Raw genomic sequence first — 14,425 nt, forward strand, 5'->3', positions numbered from 1 at the left:
ATCATAAATAATAAAATGCACCCATATTCAACACGAAATAACTACATCTTGCTGTAAAATTTTTTTGAAAAGATTTGGATAAACTTCAGATTTTGTGACTTGTGACTTAAACTTTATGATATTTATAATTAATTAATTAAGGGTCATGTTGCAGTTGACTAGATATTGCAGACGTTTCATTAAATATTGATTAACTTTGATTTTTTTGGTTCCCTTTCCTTATCTGGGAGCTTTTTTTCTTCTTCTTCTTCAGGTCTCAAACGTTTTCTAAGGCCTTTGAAAAGTTAATAGGCCCTGGGGGATAAGACAGCTCTACAGAACCTCCTCATAGCCCCTCTCAAGTAGGGAGCTCTATTGAATGAATGAATGAATGAACGAATGAATGAGGTTAAGCCCGTTTCCCAAGTCTTCTCTCCAAGGGGGGTTCGCTTCTCAATCCTCTGTAATCTCAGCCCAGCCAGGAGTCTGGGTAGGGAGACGTCTCCCCTTTCAAACATCAAAACCGCGGCAGCGGAGGAAGCTGTCCGGCGGCCGCCGCTCAGAGGGCCTGGGCAGGGTCAGCCTGGAGCCGGGGGTCGCGACAGTGCCGGGAGCGCGGACCGCCGACTGAAGCCGGGGACCCAGCTTCAGGGCCGGAGCGCATGGGCAGAGCAGCAGCCCGAGACTTGCCTCCCCTCCCCCACTGCAGGTGAGCCGCCGAGCCGCGGCCCCCACCCCCCCCAGCTGCCCCGGGAGTGACGTAAGGCCTCTGGACCGCGCTCCGGCCCCGCCCCTGCAGGCAGCGCCCGCGGCCCGAGGCCCGCGACTCCGCGGTGGAAGCCGGTCCCGCTGCGGGACACGCCGGCTGCGACAGGCAGAGGAGGCGGCGAGGCACTTGACTGGGCTGCCCCTGCAGCCCGACGGCAGGGCGAGGCGAGTCCAGGCGGAGCTCGGGGCTGCGGCCGTGGCACACCTGCCCCGCGGTCCGCACGGCCGAGGCCGCTGCGGGGTCCTCACCCTCTGCCCCGCGGAATCGCGGGGCGCCCAGCCAGCCGCAGCTGTCCATCTCCGCCCGAGCCAGCCAATCGCCCGCGACTGCCCCGGCCGCACCTCCCGGAATCTCTGACGGGCGTGCGGCTCAGCCTATGAGATGGGGGTCTCGGCGGCCTGGGCTGGGAGCGGGAGCCAATGAGCATCATTTCAGGTGGGTGGAGGGAGCGGACCTCGGGAAGGTAGCTTCTTTCGGGTTGCTAACGTTTTCCCTTGGAGATGGGCGCGCAAACGGACCAGTGGGTCTGGGGGCGGTGGTGACGGGCGTGGAGCTGGCCCAATGAGGGTGGGAGGGGGGTGGGGCAGCCCGGAGTAGCAGTGCTAAAGGAGCCCGGCGGAGGCAGCGGTGGGTTTTGGACTGAGGCGCCGGATCTGTGGTCGCGGCTGGGGACGTGCGCCGGCGCCACCATCTTCGGCTGAAGGTGAGAGGTGCGGCTTCCCGGGTCCGAGTGCGGCGGCCGGGGACCGAGGGACGGTTTGTGGGGGAGGAAAGGATCCCCGGCTGGGGGCCCGGGCGGGTCTGTAGGGCAGGAAAGGAGCCGAAGCGGGAGCTGGGGAAGACAGAAGGGGTTCTGGGCGGAGGGTTTGTGCTGCAGGGGCCGTAGATTCGCGCAAGGAAGGACCTTGGGGGTGGTTAACGGGACCCCGGTGGGTGGAGAGACCCCTGGAGGGGCGGGGAATGAGGCCCTTGAGAGTGAGACCCCTGCAGGGATTAGGGCCTGGGTGTGCGGGAGGACGACCCCTGGGGGGCTGGGGATGGAGATCTGCGGGTGGGCATGTGCTGACCTGGTACTAGGCGTGCGGGATCCGTGGGGCGCGGGGTTGGGGGGGGCCTCGTGCCCTGGTGGGTGTCCCCGGGGGTCCCGCGAGCCTGTGCTTGCCTCTCGGGAGGGGAGGGAGTCCTGGGGTGGGCTGGAAAGCGCCATCCGGGTTGGGGGTGGGGGAGCGCTGGACGGGAAGGGCCACTGGGTGAGTTAGGCCGGGTCCGGCATCCCGAGTGCGGTGAGGGGTTCGCCGAGGGCTCGGAAGGCCGGCGGCGCGCCGGGACCTGCGGGGTGAAGGGACCGGAGGGCAGGGCTGCGCACGGCCCGGGAGGCGTGCGGCGGCGGGTGAGGGTCTCAGCAGCCGGCCGCCGGCTAGGGGAGGGTCGTGCTCCGCTGGTCCCGGGGGAGCTGGGCGAGAGAGCGGGGCGGGGCGTCTTCCCAGGCGCTCTGGGGACGGCGGGGGCCGGGGGTGGACACCCAGCCAGGCCCGGGCGGTTTGGGGGGGGCGAGGCGGGAAATGTGGCGGGGGCGCGCTGCAGCAGGGCGGTCGCGGGGGGAGGGTCAGCCCTCGCCTCGGGATCCCTTTATTGTGTAAGTGATCTGGGCATGGCTCGGCGCGGAGTCTCTTCCTGGCCTTCTGCAGTGGGGGGTCACACCCTGATCCCATAAAATCGGTCTGGAATGGGGTCGGAGGGAAGTTGAAGGCGCGGAGTCCCGGCGTCCGCGGGGGCTTTGTGGGCCTGCGGTGGGTGGATGCGGCCCGGGGACCGGCGAGGCGCCCAGCCTGGCCTGCCTGGCAACTAGGGCCTTAGGAAGGAGGTTGGCGACTCTGGTCTGAGCTCGGCTGGTGAGTTTTGGGTAACGTGGCCTCTGCCTATGACCGTTATCTCTGTTCCTTGGGGCCTCTGCAGTTCCCTTCGAGATCACTGCGGTGGATGGAAGGGGGTGGGGTGGGGTAGGGGAAAGCAGGCAGGGTAGATCCCGACTGCAAATGAAACAAAGACTGCTGTTTTCGCTGAATAATATAATACCAAATATAATACTTCGGCTTTGCTGAGATTTTTGTTTTTTAACATTGAAGCTGAGGATTCTTTGAGTCAGGCTTAATTATTCTTGATAGTATCTCACTCTGGAAAACTTTAATGTATTTATTGTTTCATTTCCTTCATCAATCCACCTTTATTAATTACTCTTTCAGTTCCATGCTTTTGATGTTTAAGTATGCCCTGTCTGTCACGGACGCTGGAAAAGTGGCCATTTTATGCAGCTCCTTACTTCTGCATCTTAAATTCAGTTCTTTCTCGTCCTTATCTGGAGAAAGCATATGGTGTAATTGTGTGATATAGCACTAGCTTTTGCTGCAAAGGGATGTGACCTGAGAGGTTGGCTTTTTATTTGGGCTCCTTAGGGAAATCATTTCAATGAAGACAGGCTGGATGGAAGGTGAGATGGAGGAAATTTTGAAGGGCACGTTGTATGGTGAAAGACTACAGGCTTCAGCGGATGATGTACTTACTTGTCATATAGGAAGAATAAAAATTCCTGGTGTCGGCTCCACGTTTCAGAAACATTGAACACGGTGTAAAGATATTCACAGAGGTGGCTTGGGCCATGAATAGCGATAGTGTCCTTTTGCACTTAGTTTGTATTTCTGCTCATTTGGTTGAACAGAATACTGATAAATGAACAGACTTACAGGTCTCTGTAATGTAAGTGACCTCTGTGGTAGCGTTACACAAATTGGTACAATTCTGTTTTAGTCTTAGAGAGATGCGCTATCATATGGATCCCTTATCCATCATTTTTGTTTGGCTTTATATATATATATATATATATATATATATATAAATGCAAGATATTCATAAAACTGTTTTTCTGTGCCTGTACCTATAGTAGGTGCTGGGAGGCAGTCGAGAAGTTTCCTGGGTGATATTTCATTGAGAGTCTAAAATGGCCTTGGAGATGGAGCCCAGGGGTGTGTGTGTCTAAAAGCAAATGAAGGGGATGGGGCTTTGGCTCTGTAGGGAGCTAATTGGTGCACAGATAAATGATTCACCTGTAATTAGGCAGTTATTTCAGATGACACCAAGAACCTTCAGATTCTGTCTGTTGCAAAGATGTTCCTGTTTATTCCTTTTTTTCCCCAATATAGGTTTTTTTTTTCTATAAAATACAAAGCCTTTGCTAGGTTGTGCTAGTGCGTTCATTGGCCGAGCCTGTATTCTTTTTTTTTTTTTTTTCTGGCGGCTTGTGGGATCTTAGTTCCCAGATCAGGGATCGAACTCCGGCCCCCCGCAGTGGAAGCACAGAGTCCTGACCACCGGACCGCCAGGGAATTCCCTGAGCCTGTACTCTTGAAGCCATGATTGATAATTGATCGAGAGGCAGTATGTAGTGTACTACATGCCCTTCAAAGTTTTCTCCTTCTCACCTTCCATCCTTGTAGCATGTGCTCTGGGGCTGAACTGAGTTTACTCCCAGCTCTGCCCCTTGTTAGCTCTGTGACCTCCAGCCAGTTATTGGCTTTCTCTGAACCTTGGGTTTCTCATCTGTAAAATGGAGATATGAATGGTACCTACCACGTAGGGCTGTTGTGAGGATTAAGAGTTAATACATACATAACCTGCTTAGAATCGTGCCTGGCCATGATTAGTGGTATGTAACAACAGTATCTGCTGTTTTCAAAATTCTAGTATTATCCTTTCCGAAAGGCAAAGCATTTGGGAGAGGTTTCCCTATTAAATACCAGCATTATCAAGATTAGGTACCAAATGTACAATGGAATGAAAAAAATACAACATATTTGGCAACCACAAGTGAAGAGTTAAGATGAACAAAACATCTTCACTGGCCTCAGGGACTCTGTCAACTAAACAAGGATTTGAGCACCTACTACCTGAGTCCTCTGGTACAAAGGCGAGGGAGGGTTAAAAGAATGCCAGGAGAGCGGTGCAAAATGTTAGGAGAAGGCTAAGGATTAAATTGCCAGGTTGACCTGAAGAGAACTTCTGAAAGGGTGGCGTTGGGTTAGGATTTGAAGGAATGGTTAGCTTTTGGCGGCGGAGGAGAAGCTGAAGCTTACACTGAGGGTCGGCACCATTCATATAGTATTGATCAGTAGGTATATAGAGGCCCTCCTGTGGACCAGGGGGTAAGCTCACCGTATGGCAAAGACAGGAAACCATCCTCATAGTGTTTAGTTAGTTGTAGAAAACTCTGGAAAAGTAAAAATTAAAAGTAGTTTGTTTTCCCACTACCCAGTGGAGACCCAATGACTATTTGTTTCTTTTAAAACAAAAAGAAAAAAAAGTTTCCCCCCACACACAAAATCGGGGGCATATTGTAACCACACTATTGTGATCTCTTGTGGGTTTTTTTCCCTTATATTAAATTATAGGTGGTTCCCCACCTAGAAAAAGGACATACTGATAAATTTAAAATGTGTTGATTTGATCAAATAATTTATAAATCCATGATTTACTTTTAAAAAAAGAGGAAAGACCTGCCCTAGAAATGACCTGTTAAGTTACTGTAATTTATAGTCACTCGCTAAATCTAAGCATATAGTTACATGTCTAATGTAAAAGTAAAGAAATGTGTGCATACATACAGGCAGCAAGGCAGTTTCTGAAGTGTTGTATGGGGTATACAGTTTATACCTAATAAGAATAAGAGTAACTTGTTATCGTATTTTGTTCTAGTTGGATATTTTCTCTTTTAAGAGACTGTCCTTCCTAAGGCAGCGTGTGTCCTATTGTCTGTATCCACATTCATCCAAGATAATTCCCATTTCAGAGCCATCCTCTTCCTAGCAGTGGGTAGCAAGTGTATAGGTTGGGAAGACAGAAAACTTGTTAATAATCTTATCAGTGCAGTCCGGAGAGGTGATGGGTTTTTGAAACCATTCTTCAGAATGTCCATGTGTGCTTGAATATTTTCTCTATTGCCCTCTCCCACATGGATGCCTAAGAAGGCAACTGCAAGTATAGTTAGAGAGCATATTAGCAATTCTATCGGTAGAAGTCTTAATGTTACACGTTTTGTGATTTTTTTTGTTTGTTTTATTCTGTTTTGTGATTTTTGTTTTATCCAAGTGTATACTCCTTGAAACGTTAGCATATCCTTTAAGTCAGGTTATGAATTAGTCTAAAACATTGGTTTTCAACCTTTTTTTCTACTCCAGCATACCTGGTAGTAACAGTGGTTCACCATGGCAACCAGAGAACTGTGGAGGAATGGTTCTCGAAGTGTGGTCCAGCATTATCAGCAGCATCTGGGAGTTTTTGTTAGAAATGCAAATTATCGGGTCCTCCACCCCAGACCTACTGGATCATAAATTCTGGCAGTGGGGCCCAGCGGTCTGCCCTTTAGGTGTTGCTGATGCCCTTGCCAAAGTTTGAGAACCATGCCCCAGGGCATGAGTGTTTGTAATCCTTTACATTGTTAACAACCAGTTTCTAAAGAATCTTAGCTATTTGATTCTAGTACCTTCTTGCTGGGACTGAAAGGGCTAGTATCTTGTACCCACTATCAGTGTTTAACCTTTTAGGACAAAGATAAATAGATCCCTTTAAGAATCCAAAGAAAGTTATACGTGTTCTCCTCAGAAAAGCACAGATATACAAGAAAGTTGTACAACGTTTTTAGACCATTTCAGTGATTTCATGGAGCTTAAACTTTGTCTACAGCCTCGAGGTTAAGAACCTCGTAACAACTTTGGATGACTTTATGATTTCCCTTGCAGCCTTCCATTCTGTTGCCTACCAAGAATCCCCATCATTTTGGGGAGAGGGAAAAGTTGGGAGGGTTTGATGGTTACTCACTTGCCTTCTTTCATTGACTTGGATGAGATTTGTAATAACCTGGAATTTGGAGTAATAACAGAAGTATTTAATGATGGTGTTGGATTCCAGAAAGATAGTGTCAGGCAGGAATGACGCGTCATGTCAGAAAGGTGAGTGACGAATGTAAAATCCTGTCCTTTGATCCAAAAAGTCAATCCCACAAGTATAAGAGGAGAAGTAGCTTCAAGGACCATGAGTGGAGCTTTCGCTGACAGTTCCTTGTGAACCAACCGTAAATGAGCGCTCAGTAAACCACTTAGGTCTTGAGATACTGTTCATTGTAAAAGTCACAGAAGCAGTGCTTTCCCCAGTGTGGCCTAAGGCTGTGAACAGTTCCTTTTCTTCTGCACTGGTCAGACTGTGTCTGGAATATTCTGTTTGCTTCCAGTCCCCACACTCTAAAGGGGCATGGAGTCTGTTTAGAGGCGAGAGACCAGAGTGGAGGAGTGAGTCCTGATGAAGGACGGGATGCAGGAGAGGAACTGGCGGGGAACAGCTGTGGGCCTGGGAGTGGAGACCTGAACAGCCCCCATCACATACTTGAAAGGCTGGGTGTGATGCCAACTTACACGCTCATCCCCTGTGGTCTCGTGATCACACTGAGGCCACATGGGCCATAGCGAAGCTGCAGGGGGCTGGCTTGGGGTAATTGTAAGGAAGAACGTCGAGTCTGTTGTCTGAAGGTAGGATGGGAGGCACATTCTAGACCTGAGGGTCGGTCTGCTGGCAGCCACCGTGCATTTCTGTAGCTATCAGTACATCCTGGTGGTCCAGCAGCACTCCATGGGCCTTTTGTCATGAAACTTTGTTTTCTTTTTCTTCCTTTTCCTTTCCCTTCTTAAGTCCCTGTTTAATTTGTGGTAAGGGTGAAATAGGAGATGGAGAGGGAAAAAAGGGTGAAACTGGAACTTTGCTTTTCCCTCCTGCTTGTTTTCCAGCCGTCAGCGACAGGCTACATCTTGAGTGGTCCTCAGACGACCAGAGTCATCATTTGTGGTCAGGCCTGAAATTTACCTTGGAAACCCAGTTAGTACGGCCATGCAGAGGGCTACCGCAGCTCCTTCACTCAAAGTTCACGCTTTCTGTTTACCAAAGCGTTTGTTTTAGGTTTCTTAGAAGAGTAAAATTTGTGAACCATCGTATATTTTGGAATATCTGACTTTGTCCTCCTCCTCTTCTCACAGAGGCAGTCGCCCTTGGATCCCTTCTGTTCACAATGGCACAGAGAACTGGACTTGAAGATCCGGAGAGGTATCTCTTTGTGGACAGGGCGGTCATCTACAACCCTGCCACTCAGGCGGATTGGACGGCTAAAAAGCTGGTGTGGATTCCATCAGAGCGCCATGGTTTCGAGGCAGCTAGTATCAAAGAAGAGCGGGGAGATGAAGTTATGGTGGAGTTGGCGGAGAATGGAAAGAAAGCGATGGTCAACAAAGATGATATTCAGAAGATGAACCCACCCAAGTTTTCCAAGGTGGAGGATATGGCAGAATTGACGTGCTTGAATGAAGCTTCTGTTTTGCATAATCTGAAGGATCGTTACTATTCAGGACTTATCTATGTAAGTATGCCCTCTAAGTAATCATGTGAAGTGGTGACTTAATGGGAATTAGACGTACTGTCCTAATCAATGTGGAATACTCACATACTCTCTGTTTAACATGTCTATTTCTATTAAAGATAGAATGATTGTCCCTTGCTTACCCAAGTCTTGCTTTGCTTTAAATCTTAGCACATAATTTAAAATAATCCAATCTGCAATTAAATATACTAAAATGGTATTTGAGACTTTTGTGTAGTGGTGCTCTGGAGCTTAGTAAGAGGGGGGAGAGCGTGTGGCAGAAAGATAAGGGACTTTCATATGGTAATAAGAGTTGCATTAGTGGTAGGATACAGATGGCAGATTGGTAGGAAATCCAGTGTATATCCAGGGGGTATAAAGTGGCGGGGCTGCAAGCTTAGAGGTTTCAGTGAGGAGCAAGACCAATGTCATCGGGTACAGGGAAGTCGGAAAGCTGAATGCTGAGGTTTTTAAGAGGAAACAGTTCAGGGTGAGATTGAGGCTGGGGTTGTCCTGTGGTTAGCAGTTGACACATGTGTCACAGTCACTGACGGTGTCGTGACCATATAGAAGTTCCTGAAAGTAATAAGGGATCGGGGTTGAGAGGAAAATGCAAGCCAGATCCTGAAAGAATCTCTAATGCCAAAAGAGGCTTGAAGGGATGGTAGACACGGGTGGCAATGATTTAAAGAAGGCCGGGTAATTAGCAGCAACATGGATGGACCTAGAGATTATCATACTGAGTGAAGTAGGTCAGAAAGAAAGACAAATACCATATGATACCACTTATATGTGGAATCTAAAATATGACACAAATGAATTTATCTACAAAACAGAAACAGACTCCCATACATAGAGAACAGACTTGTGGTTGCCAAGGGCAGGGGAGAGGGATGGATTGGGAGTATGGGATTAGTAGATGCAAACTATTATATATAAGATGGATAAACAACAAGATTCTACTGTATAGCACAGGGAACTATATTCAATATCCTGTGATAAACCATAATGGAAAAGAATATGAAAAAGAATGTGTGTGTGTGTGTGTGTGTGTGTGTGTGTGTGTGTGTGTGTGTGTATAACTGAATCACTTTGCTATACAGTAGAAATGAACACAACATTGTAAATCAACTATACTTCAATAAAATAAATTTTAAAAAAGAAAGAAGGCAGGGTAGATAGAATGTAGATTTAGAATGAAGAGAAGTAGAGGGGAAGGTTGACACTTATGGTCTGAATTTGGAAAAGAGAAGTTGAATTTTTTACAAAGAGTGTGGTACTAACGTCCATGTATAATTCAGAACTTCAGCAAAGCAGAAGTCGGTTTCCCATAGAATTAGTTTATTTAGTGGATGTTTACTGAGCACCTACTATGTTCTAGGTGCTGGAGAGAGTGTGGTGAACAGGCCAGGCCAGATCCCTGCCTTTGTGGTACATCCTATGCGGAAATAAAACAGGACTATGGGATGGCTTTCCCCAGCGGGTCAGGGAAGGGCTCTTTGAGAAGGTAGCATCTGAGCTGGAATCTGACTGATAGGAGGGAGCTAGCCATGGGAACATCTGAGAATGAGTAGTTCATTCATGACCTTTGCCAGAGGAGTCTGAATCAAGCCTGGTGGTCTCTTTTATTTTATTTTATTTTTTTCTCTATGAGTTGGGATGCAAAGTAAGGGTAAGAGGCACCAGGGTCCGGAAGGTGGCTTGAGAATGCGTAAGGTTTGGAAAGGGGAGGAAGCCAAGGGTAAGAAAACAATTGGAGAGCAGCATTGGGAATCCAGCTGAGACTGAATAACAGAATGTGTAAGGTGGCCACATTTTTGTCTGGAGAGAAAGGAGTGGAGAGAGGGAGTGAGAAAACTGGGAAGTTAAGAGATTGTGGTCAGATCATTATGTTGACATCTGAGATTTGAGAGGTGAATCAATTTTGGATGATACCTGGTGCGGTGAATTGCAAAAGACTGGAAATGCAGGGACGTAACCAAAAAGCTGTGGAGTGCTGCAAAGGAGCCTGTCTGCCCCCAGACCCCACCCTGCCCTCCAGGGCTGCTGCAGGGAGGAGAGAGGAGGGAAAGAGAAAGGGGAAGGAAGTTGTGGGTAAAAGGGAAGGAGGAGGGAAAAGACAATTTAGTTTATTTGTAGCCATTTCTCATGATAATTCTAAGACTTTGCAAGTATCTTTTATTGAGTTTGTTTGATTTTTTTTCCAGCTTAATTCGGGGACAACAGAAGTGAATTTCTGGGTTTCTTTTCAAAGCACGGCCCCCTGGGCTTTACAGAAAGAGAATCTGAGTTTTTTCTTTTTTAAAAAATTTATTTATTTTAGGCTGCGCTGGGTCTTCGTTGCTTCCCGTGGGCTTTCTCTAGCTGCAATGAGCGGGGGCTACTCTCCATTGCGGTGCGCGGGCCTCTCATTGCAGTGGCTTCTCTTGTTGCGGAGCACAGGCTCTAGGAACGTGGCCTTCAGTAGCTGCAGCACGCGGGCTCAGTAGTTGTGGCTCACAGGCTCTAGAGCGCAGGCTCAGTAGTTGTGACGCATGGGCTTAGTTGCTCCGCAGCATGTGGGATCTATCCGGACCAGGGCTCGAACCTGTGTCCCCTGCATTGGCAGGCAGATTCTTAACCACTGCGCCACCAGGGAAGTCTCTTGAGTTTTTTCTTGAAGTACTAAGGTCACAGCAGAGGTGAGGGTTTGGGAGGATCATACCTTCAATTAGTGGGGTGGAGAAAGGGTTCCTATGGAAGATTCACGTTGGAGCGCTTGACTCTAAAGAAACCTCCTAAGAGAATGGGGCTGTGGATGGCCGTGGCTGCTGAACACTGAGTGAAGGGTATAGTATTGGGCTTTGGAATTCACCCAGCACTTGAAATTGATCAATTGAGGTACCATGGTATAGACACTATAATAACTTGGATAGGACCTTTGGGACATATTTCTTTTCTTTTTTTTTAAATAAATTTATTTATTTTTATTTATTTATTTTTGGCTGTGTTGGGTCTTTGTTGCTGCACACGGGCTTTCTCTAGTTGCGGCAAGCGGGGGCTACTCTTCGTTGCAGTGCACGGGCTTCTCATTGTGGTGGCTTCTCTTGTTGCAGAGCACGGGCTCTAGGCACGCGGACTTCAGTAGTTGTGGCTCAAGGGCTCTAGAGCGCAGGCTCAGTAGTTGTGGCTCAGAGGCTCCAGAGCACAGGCTCAGTAGTCGTGGCTCACGGGCCCAGTTGCTCCACAACATGTGGGATCTTCCCGGACCAGGGCTCGAACCTGTGTCCCCTGCATTGGCAGGCGGATTCTTAGCCACTGCACCACCAGGGAAGTCCACTGGGACATATTTCTATAGATAAGACATAACATATGTTCATTTAGGTAAGTTACTAGCAGGTTTGGTTATGTTATTTCCTTATATTTTCTTTGGATTTAATCTCCCCAACTTCCACCTTCTCAGGTCATTAATTTTCATCTTCTTAATAAAACTACTTAAAAACTGCAGATGTCTTCTCTACTACGTTTTAGCTTACTTCACACATTTTGACATGTGTTCAGTTCTAAATATTTTCTAGCTTCTATTATTCCTTATTTAACCTATGAACCATTTTAAAGTATACTTTTAAAATTCCTAACTGTTGTTTTTTAAGTTATCTTTGTGTTATTGATTTTTAAATTAATTACATTAGTATAGTCCATATAATAACACTCCTTGTTTTTGTGAGACTTGCTTCATGTAGCATATTGTCAGTTTTTATGAGTGTTCTGTGTGTTTAAGAGTGTGTTTTCTGTTGGGTGTGGAGTTCTATATGTGGCCGTTAGACTAAGTTTTTTAATTGTGTTTAAACTTTACTAATTTCTCTCTTCTTGGTCTGTTGATTATTGAGAAGTGTCTTAAAATCTCCCAGTGTGTTTTCTCAAACTAAGTATGCATTCCTTAAAAGTATAGTCTAGTTTTGCCTGTTGATGAATTTTTATATGAATGCCTCTCTTAATACATACCTTTTTGTGTATTTTTGCTCAGTGTCACAATTTTAAGATTCACCCGTATTACTTTGTGTTGATGTAACTCAGTTGTTCTCAGAGGGTGCTCTACAGACTCCTAGGGTTTCTTTAAGACCCTTTCATGGGATCCTTGAGGTCCAAACTATTTTCGTGATTATTGAAGACTTTATTTGCCCTTTTATTGTTGACATTGGTACTGATGGTGTAAAAGCAACGGTGAGGAAAACTGCTGACACCTTATCGTGGGTAAAAGCAGTGACCCCAGACTGTACTGGTGGTCATACTAATCCAGTTTCACTCCAGAATGTCCTTGGTAAAGCAGGAGGGATGATTGAATTTATTTCAGCTCTTGAGAACACATCTTTTAATGTTCTGTGTGATGAAATGATAAGTATGCTAAATCACTTCTGCTGCATATTGAACTAGAATGGTTGCTTTGAAAAAAAGCGCGTGTGTAGCTATTTGAGTTGCAAACTAAACTTGCTACTTTGTTTGATAGACTACCTTTTATTTGATTGAATGGCTGATAGATAAGCTTTGATTAATTCACACTGGGGTATTTGGCAGACATTTTCTTGAAAATGAACAAAGTGAGCCTGTCATTTTAAAGGAAACAGTTGAATGTATTTGTTGACAATGATAAAATTTGAGTTTTCACATGAAAATTAGAATTTGTATCTGCCACTGTGAACTTGACAGCTTGTCAACACTTAAAACCTTCCCGATGAGAGACAGATGGCAATATTAATGAATGTGATTTTTTTTTTTTTTTAATGTCATATAGTGTGAAATGTCATCATTTGGAAGACTTGAACAGTTCATTGAACCAGAGTTTTCCAAATGATGTGTACATGATGTTAGAAAATCATGCCTGGGTAAAAGATTCATTCACCTGTGCAAGCTTAGCCAATGGATTTGATGTATGTAACAGAGTATGAAAAGTTCATGGACAGGGTGTCAGATGCTACATTGTATCTAATCTTTAAGAAATTCTTACTTGTCAAGTTTTGGTATAGTATCGAAGAGGAATATCTATAATTACATGAAAAGGCTGTTAAACTACTCCTCCCTTTTCCAGTTAAATATCAGTGTAAGGCTAATTTCATGTGTTTCAGTCAAAACATCATCACAGTAGACTAAATGCTGAAACAGAGTGTTGAGTGTTGTCTAGAGTGTTGAGTGTTTTCTGTTAAGAAAATTGAGTGTTTTCTATTAAGCCAGACAATAAAAGATTTGCAAATATAAAACCGTACCACTCTTCTCACTTTTATTTTGGAAAACAAAAGGTTATTTTTCATAAGAAATGTTATTTATTGTTATTTTTAAATGAATAAATACACATTTAAAAACTATGTATGTACATATATTTGTGTAAAAATATATAAAACAAAAGATCTTTAGGATCTTTAACAATTTCTAAGACTGGTAAAGGGCCCTGAACTATAAAAGTTTGAGTGTTTCGTTCCTTTTTGTGGAATGTAATGTTCCATTGTAAGATTTTTGACCCAATTTATTTATCCTCTCAGCTGTCTTTGGACATTTTATTTTTCCAGTTTGTGGCTATTATTGTACAAACGGTGCTTCCGTGAACAGTTTCGGACATGTCCTGGTGCACATAAGCATGGCTTTCTAGAAGGTATATAACTAGGAGTGGAATTTCTGGGTGATATAGGACATGCATATCTTTAACCCATATCTTCAGCTTTTCTAGATAATGCCTAAGTTAGTCAGATTCCAGCAGGAAACAGAAGGCCCTCTAACTAAGTATTCTGTGAATTTAATAAGGGGACGATTTACAAACATGTGAATAGAGTTTAGAAAACAGATGCAGAAATGTTGCAGTATCCCAGCACTAGTGATGGCTGAGAGCCCTGGACCCATCTTCATCTTTAAAGGAACAAAGAGCCGTTACCTCAGCTGGGAGAGGATGCCATGTGGAGAGGGCTTCCTGGTAGGAATTGTGGCTGCCTTTATTTTATTTATTTTTTTTTGGGGGGGTACGCGGGCCTCTCACTGTTGTGGCCTCTCCCGTTGCGGAGCACAGGCTCCGGACGCGCAGGCTCAGCGGCCATGGCTCACGGGCCCAGCCGCTCCGCGGCATGTGGGATCTTCCCGGACTGGGGCACGAACCCATGTCCCCTGCATCGGCAGGCGGACTCTCAACCACTGTGCCACCAGGGAAGCCCTGTGGCTGCCTTTAGAGGGAAGCAGACAACTAGCAGGGAGGGGCCTGGGGGATA

The 14,425-nt window shown here is 46.2% G+C and overlaps 1 protein-coding gene across 10 annotated transcripts in view; it reads left to right on the forward strand.

Annotated features, from left to right (window-relative positions):
- Positions 1-768: 768 nt before the first annotated feature.
- The window catches only part of MYH10 (myosin heavy chain 10), a 137,602-nt gene continuing 123,945 nt past the window's right edge, over positions 769-14,425 (forward strand). For 2 of the 10 annotated variants that reach the window (XM_032618049.1, XM_032618048.1), the window contains exons 1-2: positions 1,235-1,451; positions 7,822-8,198. Coding sequence is in view for 7 of the 10 variants with exons in the window: in XM_032618041.1 (XP_032473932.1) it covers positions 1,168-1,183; positions 7,822-8,198 (393 nt within the window). In the remaining 3 variants the exon portion in view is untranslated. Of the gene's footprint in view, positions 1,452-2,005; positions 2,139-2,379; positions 2,641-6,831; positions 7,321-7,821; positions 8,199-14,425 lie in introns of those variants that run through there. The other 8 variants (XM_032618050.1, XM_032618044.1, XM_032618041.1 and 5 more) reach the window with 7 other exon arrangements.

The sequence above is a fragment of the Phocoena sinus genome, chromosome 20, assembly GCF_008692025.1.
Source record: "Phocoena sinus isolate mPhoSin1 chromosome 20, mPhoSin1.pri, whole genome shotgun sequence".
Taxonomy (NCBI): Eukaryota; Metazoa; Chordata; class Mammalia; order Artiodactyla; family Phocoenidae; genus Phocoena; species Phocoena sinus.